Source organism: Prinia subflava, chromosome 9 (genome assembly GCF_021018805.1).
Source record: "Prinia subflava isolate CZ2003 ecotype Zambia chromosome 9, Cam_Psub_1.2, whole genome shotgun sequence".
Taxonomy (NCBI): domain Eukaryota; kingdom Metazoa; phylum Chordata; class Aves; order Passeriformes; family Cisticolidae; genus Prinia; species Prinia subflava.
Window position 1 is genome coordinate 16,299,412 of NC_086255.1, and position 7,577 is coordinate 16,306,988.

The 7,577-nt window shown below is 42.7% G+C and overlaps 1 protein-coding gene across 1 annotated transcript in view; it reads right to left on the reverse strand.

Moving 5' to 3' along the window:
* The window catches only part of HECTD2 (HECT domain E3 ubiquitin protein ligase 2), a 34,052-nt gene extending 26,765 nt beyond the window's left edge, over positions 1-7,287 (reverse strand). The window contains exons 1-2 of the mRNA XM_063405649.1: positions 6,490-7,287; positions 2,141-2,270 (exon numbers count right to left, since the gene is read on the reverse strand). Coding sequence (XP_063261719.1) covers positions 2,141-2,270; positions 6,490-6,717 — 358 coding nt within the window. The 5' untranslated portion in view covers positions 6,718-7,287. The remainder of the gene's footprint in view (positions 1-2,140; positions 2,271-6,489) is intronic.
* Between the last annotated feature and the right edge of the window lie 290 nt (positions 7,288-7,577).

The following is a 7,577-nucleotide window of genomic DNA, read 5'->3' on the forward strand; positions in this document are numbered from 1 at the left end:
GAATTTTCTTTGAAATATATGCAGTTTAATTTACATATACTAAAACTGATTTTTAATAGTATCTTCAACACATATGGTCAACTTCAGAATGTTTTGTCATTATTCAAGTTTATTTGTACATAGATTTATTTGCTCTTCTGCCAGTAAAGACTACTAATTAAGATTACTAATGAAACTCACTTGAGTTTCATTGAGTAGAAATGGGAGACTATGTTGAGTTGATAAACAGCAATAACACAATATTACAAGACAAGAAAAGCCAGCACTTTCTGGCTTCTTGCCCAGCTATATCAAGTAAAAAGATTCAGCAATGCATGAGTGCTTAAGGAATGACCAAAAACTTTCGTGAAGAAAATCTCAATGATGCAAAGCAGAGTTGGGTAGTCCAGGGAAAATCAGGATACACAAATACTGCAATTATTTTCATCGTGAACAACACAGCTGCTGGCCAATGAAGATTTTCAAAGATAAAGCAAACAAAACTTACTGTATTTGTAACATTAGAAAATAACTAGAACAATCTATTTAGGATAATAATTTCATACCAGATCATTGTTACATTAGAGGACTCATTGTATGTGGCAGCTATGTAGCACACAAACATCCCCCTACTTTTCAGGCTGTTTTTACCAGCATTAGCTTTTCTACACCTTTGCTTTTGATGAAATTAATGTTCTTTGAACCTGAAGTATTACCAGTGTATGCTCCTATAGATGTACACATGTGTTCAGACACAGCACACAGGTAGATAAAATACAAAAAAACCTCAAACACGAGAACACCAATCAAGCATTATTCTTAGGAAAAGGAGCATTTTAAACTGATAAATTTGTTTAAATAATAAATATTGCCACATATTAGTGTGGGGAATATTAACAACTAAATACTTATGAGGCAGTAATTATAACTGGGACAGAACTATTTGCAGCAAAATTGAGGGCACTTCAAGAAGGGGGTGTTTAGAGTTTATCATTCTTGTCAGGTACCAAAAAAAAAAGAAGGTGGGGGTCAGGGGAGAAGCAGGTTTTTGGTATGTTATGCCACAGTGGGAGAATTCTTTCCTGGCCATCTCCAGCCACTGTGTTTTCCTTTGTGTAGTACAAAATGATTTGAACTAAGCAAAAAATCCTGTCTGAAGTTATCACTCAAACCTTTTGTGTTTCAGTGATTGCCCTTGTTTTAGAAATAGAAAGCATCTTTTTACCCCATAACAAAAACCTGCTTAAAAAAAATGTCTTGCACTGATGTTCAGTTTTGCAGTATAGCTAATAGGAGTAACAAAATATTATCAAAGTCACACTGCTGAGATCTCCCAGTGCAGAGCCTTTCCTGCCTCAAATTCACTGAGTGCTAGAAAGACTCAGTGAATCACAGCACCACAAGCCTGAAAAGGATTTGCTCAGAGACAAGATCAATACAAACCTGACAAATGTTTGTACAGTCTTTCATGAGAAGTTCCAAATTACTGAAATTCCTAGCCCAAAAGCCTAATAAAAACCCCAGGTCTAACCACAACATCATCTCATTTAGGCTTCTTGATTCTAGCCTACCATACTGAATACAGAGCTACTACACTTTCTATCTTTTCATCAAGTATTGTTACCTCATCACAGCACAACAACCTTCCTTCTCACTTATAAAGCTCTCCAGAACTTACCAATTGTTGTCTGTGAATTTTATTTTTTGCCATCACTGGCCTTCATCTCCACTGAAAACCATCTCTCAGCAACAGTCTCCCTTAAAAGCCTTTTGCTTTCCTCATTCCCACCATCCTTCAGATGGCAATAAAACAATTTTCTCCAGAGTTCTGACAGTTTCTAGAGACACTGCCTGATTGCAGCTAGACAAAGAATATCTGCAGATAGACTGCCAAATCAGTACCTTTCTTTAAAACTTCAGTTGGTTATTTCATCCTCCAGGTCTATTTGTTTTTTCTTATCCAACTTGTCTCTATGACATGACCTCTGTTGAGGATGGGCTATCATACACATCACTGCCTGTACAATGTACAACATAGCATAATTTAATGAAATCTACATTTCTAGATTTTCTGGCAATACTACAACAATACAAATACTGGCAGAAAACTGAGCACCTTCTAAATTTGGTAACTAAGTAACACAGGGTTTTTTTCTCTTACCATTTTTGATGCTGGGTATAACAAGTTGTGTAGGTGAATTTCTGTTTCCGATGCCTTCTTTCTTTTGGTTGATAGTTGTGATGAAATCGCTGAAAGTGGAAAACTGATTTTTGGCTCCTTCCTCCAATCCCTGTAATTAAGATGACAGTATGCTCTAAAGGGCTAATACATTACTGCTAGAGTGATCTTCCTAGTGAGGTATTACACAGAATTCCTAAATACCTTTTATCTTGAAATTAGACTGGTAATAACCGAATAAGACATAAATAATGATTCTGCAAGTTTGTTTCAAATTGATTCAGGAGAGGTACCATAAAATTCCTTTCCATTACATTAAAAAACCTCAAGTATTCATTTGCAGGACATGAAGAAATCCTTGGATTACTGTGAGGAAAACAATACAATTAGGATGCTGTCAATGATATTCTACCTTTCTGCGTCTCCTATATCTACTTTTATACTTCTCACTACATCTAGCTCAGCTTAAACAGGTAAGTGTCACATATTTCTTTTCCAAATAGCCCTAATATATTCAAATAGTTTAGATAAATTTCTCAGTACTCAAAATGTGGGGCCAAAAATTCAAACCTGCTAAAAAATTTCAGTACTGACTACCTGGGTAAAGCTCCCTGATGATTCAAAATGGTCTGCATCTGCTGCCATTGAAGAAAGGCTGAGCAACAAACATTGCTTAACAAAGTGCTAAAAGACTCCCTGCTTGAGCACCTGTTCATGCTGTCACCAAGGTGCCTGCACAAGTCTCTGCTGGGAAGTGTTGAGTGCTAAGTGTTTTAACAGCAAACAGAAGTGAAATCACAGATCTGACTTCCAAAGGATTGTGCCAATTAGTCTGTTTGGCTAATCAGTGCTCGGTGCTATTAGATATAGTTATTTACTACAGAATTTGCAAAGCATAGGTGGGGCTAGGAGGCTTGCCCAAGATGACAGAAGTCTCATGATTAATATTTTAATCTCCATCTCAGTTCCAATCATCAATTGATATCAGGAGAAGGTAGATCAATTAAAAAAAAAAATACATACACGCTTCCTGCACATCATGATTTTCAACCTCACAGTAACCTAAAGACTCATTTTCCTGATATTTGGCATCTGTGCTCTCAGTTAGAAAAATGTTTCCATACAAATCATAACTTTTAATTCTGCAACTGAGAATACACATTCTAGAATAATTCATGTAATATCTTATCAAAATTTTTGAACCAGTACATTTCCCTTTCCCCTTAACAGAAATACATTTGGACTAAGGCATGCAGTCAGAGTTCTAAGAAAAGCACTTCACTTCCACCACAACATCCTGAAAAACCAGCACAAGAGTAATAACACAGCCCATAAACCTACCACACCACAGGGTACACAAGCTGGTACACTGCCAGGAATTTTAAACAACTGTGGCACATACAGCTATTTTTCCGTGGCTCATAACTCACTAAACTGTAAATTCAAACAATCATCAGGACTTCTGGCTTTAAAAATATCAAATTGCAATTTCTAAAATTGGTTTTTACCAAATTTCAATTTCTAGTTCCAAATTCCTTATATGTAAAAAACATTCCAAAATAAAATGTAATTACCAGCATAATTTTCAGATTAACATTTCCTTTTAGTCTATAACCTTTGAAATATCATAAGATGATTCATAAAAATCACCAGCCTTTGTGATTGGAGAAGAACAGACCCTGGACAAACATTAGTGACTGAAAAAGAACTGTTAAACAAACCCAGATCTGAGGTTAATCTGCTCTGTCACAAAATGTGTGCTCCAGGCAGAAAAGCTCTGAAGCACAGACTAGTCTAATTATGATTAATAGGGAATAGATAGCACAGATAATTGAAAAAAGGAGTTTGTGTTAAATAAATTATTGTGACAGCCTTTATGACTGACTTAGCTTTCTAGGTTTTACTTCACGCGTGTCACTGAAATACTATAGGTGCACAGTTTTTAAAAAACTTTCTCCTTACTGCCACGTCCCTCAGCAGTGATCATAAAGAACAAAACTGCATGCCCTCTTTACCTTCATCATCCTGTTTCAAGTACAATTCCAACAGTACTAGACAAACACATGGACAAAGGCTTTTTTTGGGAGGTTCTGGAGGGAAACTTCATGCTTATTAATGAGAAACTCTGACAACCCCTGGGGGAGTAATCTAGGGCAAGTGCACAGCACCATGTCATACTTAAACATTTTGTAGATCACTGAGCTTTTAGAGCCTAAGACTCTCAAGCACACTGCCAACAGAAAATTGAACATCCACTGTTCCCCTCTGACCCACCAAAAGGAATGAACATGCTTAGCTGGAGTAAGTGGATCAAAGTAATCTTTAGTCCTGTTTTAAGATCATATTAATAACCCACAACTCTGCTGGTTTCTTAATGGAAATTTTCCAAAGCATTAAGCCTTCCATAAGACTGGAGAGGTACTAGCATTATACTTTATGAAACTGTATTTTTCATTATTGAAGCTACGTGGAATGGTGGAAACAAGTGAAAATGTTTGCCAGGAGCACATACAGACTGCTTTCTTGGAAGGGACAAAAGATCATTTAGAAGAGTTTCTTGAAAATCCTGTGCTAGCCTAACATTGCTTACTCAAGACCCTTATGTATATGGCAAGCAAAGACTAGTGAGGACAAAAAGATTTTCTTCCCTGTGCAAGAAGACATGGAGGACACTCAGATTTCCAAATGGCATCTGACAGTTCAACAGGCTGCACAAGAAGCAGGATTTTCCCTCCCATTCATAGCTTGAAAGGTCTAACTTTGGACTGTTTTTCCTTTACAGAATTCTCTAATTGTTCCTGTTTATTAGGGAGCAAATTACTTCACTTTGCACAAATTTCCAGAATCTGAATTCTGACACCCAAACTATCACCCTTTGGTGACAGTTTATAACATCTCTCCACAAAACTCCCTCTCTCCCCCACTGTACCATCCTACTGAAGCCCACATAGGCTCGCTGGTGAATTCAAACCCCGCCCTGCACTTGACACAGCCACACCCAGGCAGGGGTGAGCTCCCTGCAGCAGGGCCAGGAGACAGCTTTTGCCTCTGGGCGACACCTCACAGCCACATGACGGGTGTCCAGCTACAAAGAAGCTCTCCTGAGTCTTTAAGGTAGTTGGAATTCTACATGGCCATCCAGGGACACACATTTTTCATTCGCTGAGCTAAACCTGACGCATTTTAGGCCAGCATTTGTATCTTTATTCTACGGGACAGGCATTTGCCATTCAAAGTCTAAGGTGGAGATATTTAAAGGTAAAAATAACTCCCGGGCACTCATCCATTACAGAATTCTCCCACCAAATCGGTATTTGAATCACAAGAATAAACATATTCTTGCACATTCTGACAGATTTACAAAGCTGATAATCTGTCACAAAATGTGACTTTCAGAAGATTGGAACGTTTAGGCAAAACACAAAATTGGCAGAATTGCTCCAAAGAGTTCGCAGTTTGCATACAATTACTTAGTTTAACATCACAATTATTTCCTGACACTCATAAATATTATATGCGTAATCTTTTAAATTCAAATTATGAATTTAAATAAATGATGATTTAAATGATAATTTCTAATAAGTCAGGTGCTTATCAGAACTGCTGAACTAAAATCTCCTAAGTTTATTACTACAGGATTAGTAACATTTTTGTTCTGTTGTTGGACTGAAGTAACTTACCACAAGTTCAAATGTTAAGGTATATAAGATACCTAACTCATGCCAGGAAAATTTTATGATCTGTAATATTGTATGGTCAACAGAAAGTAAAGTGCAACTCTGGTGTAATTAAAAACCTGAAAAATGGTTTCTGAAATTAAATTATTCTGGCAAATATCCTTTCCCGATTTTTCTCCCTGCATTAATTCATTCACCATTTCATCAAAATGTTCTGTGATCTTTGCTTCAACACAAAAAAACCCGGAAATATTTTAAAAGAAAAAGTTAAAAATACAGAAGTATTTCCCAGCTACCTCTCTTGCCATTAAGTGTATTAGAGCTGAAACCCTCCACCCCCGAGAACCCTTAATGAACATTCCCAGTGCTGCAAACCCTCAGTCATGACTAACCCGCCAGAGCAGACCGTTGTAAAATGTTAACTATAAGCGGATGGAGAATTTATAGCTTCATTATGTCATTGCTTACAGATGCACTTGTTATTTTTAAGAAACTTGAATGAAAGCCTCTCAACGGGAAGGAACATGAACGAAAATGAAGACGATGCTTCCCCCTTGCCGTTCTCCTCCCAAACAAAGCGGCAAACACAGCAAACGAACGCGGAGTGGCACGGGCGGGCCCGCGGGAGGCTGCCCGGGCGCTGACGGGACCTACCCCGGCAGCCGCGGTGGACGCCGACGGGATGGGCGGCAATTTCTCTCCCTCCTTTTCCTTTTCTTTTTCCTTTTCCTTCTCCCCTTCCTCCTCTTCTTCCTCCTCCTCGCCGCCGTCCTCGGCTGACGGGGCCTCGGCGCTGCCCGGGCTCAGCTCGGCGCCCGGCGGATGCCCCTCGCCGGGGCCGGGGGGCAGCTCGGCGGCAGCGGGCGGGCTCTGCAGCGCCATGGTCCCGCTCCCGGCCGCCCCTCTGCTCGCGGCAGCCTCTCGGTGCCGTCGGCACCCGCGACCCCGCGCCCTCCCTTCTCCTCCCTGCGAGGAGCCCCGCGGGCACCCGCAGCTCCGCCGCTCCGCTCGGCCGCCGCGGCACTGCAGCAGCCGCGCTGCTCCCGGGCGCCCAGACACCCCCGCACGGCGGGGCGGAGCGCAGCGCAGCCCGGCCCGGCCGCCCCCGCCGCGGCCCCGGCGAGCAGGGGGAGCGCGGGACGCGGCGCGGCGGAGGCGCCGCCGGAGCCGCTGCCCGGGAGCGCCCTCGGCCGCCGCGCCACCTACAGAGCGCGGGCAGCAGCAGGGGCCGCCGCCGCCGCCGCCGCCATGCTGCCCGTGGGCGGCGGTGGAAACGCGCCCGGCGGCCGGGGCGCGGCGCGGGGGGAGCGCGGGACACGGCGGCGGAAACTCCGCGGCGCAGGAACCGGCGCGGGGCCGCGGCTCCCGCGCAGCCGCCTTGGCAAGGGGTGCGGGCCGGGTGTGGGGCACGGACGGGACCCGGGAGCGGTGACGAGGAAATAGACGAGTAATAAATATAAATATATATTAAAATATATAAATATATAAAATATACATAAATATACAGCTGTGTGAAAGGTCCTCGGGGCTGATGCTGCTAGGCACGGCCGCACCTCCGTCACGCCGGGTGTTGCTCCCCCGGCACAGGCCGTGCTGCCGGTGACATCTGTCACACCGCCCCGAGGCCGTGCTGCCTATGCCACCTCTCACACCGGCCCGGGGCCGTGCTGTCGGTGACACCTCTCACACCGGCACAGGCCGTGCTGCCGGTGACATCTCTCACACCTCGCTACCGCCCCCCG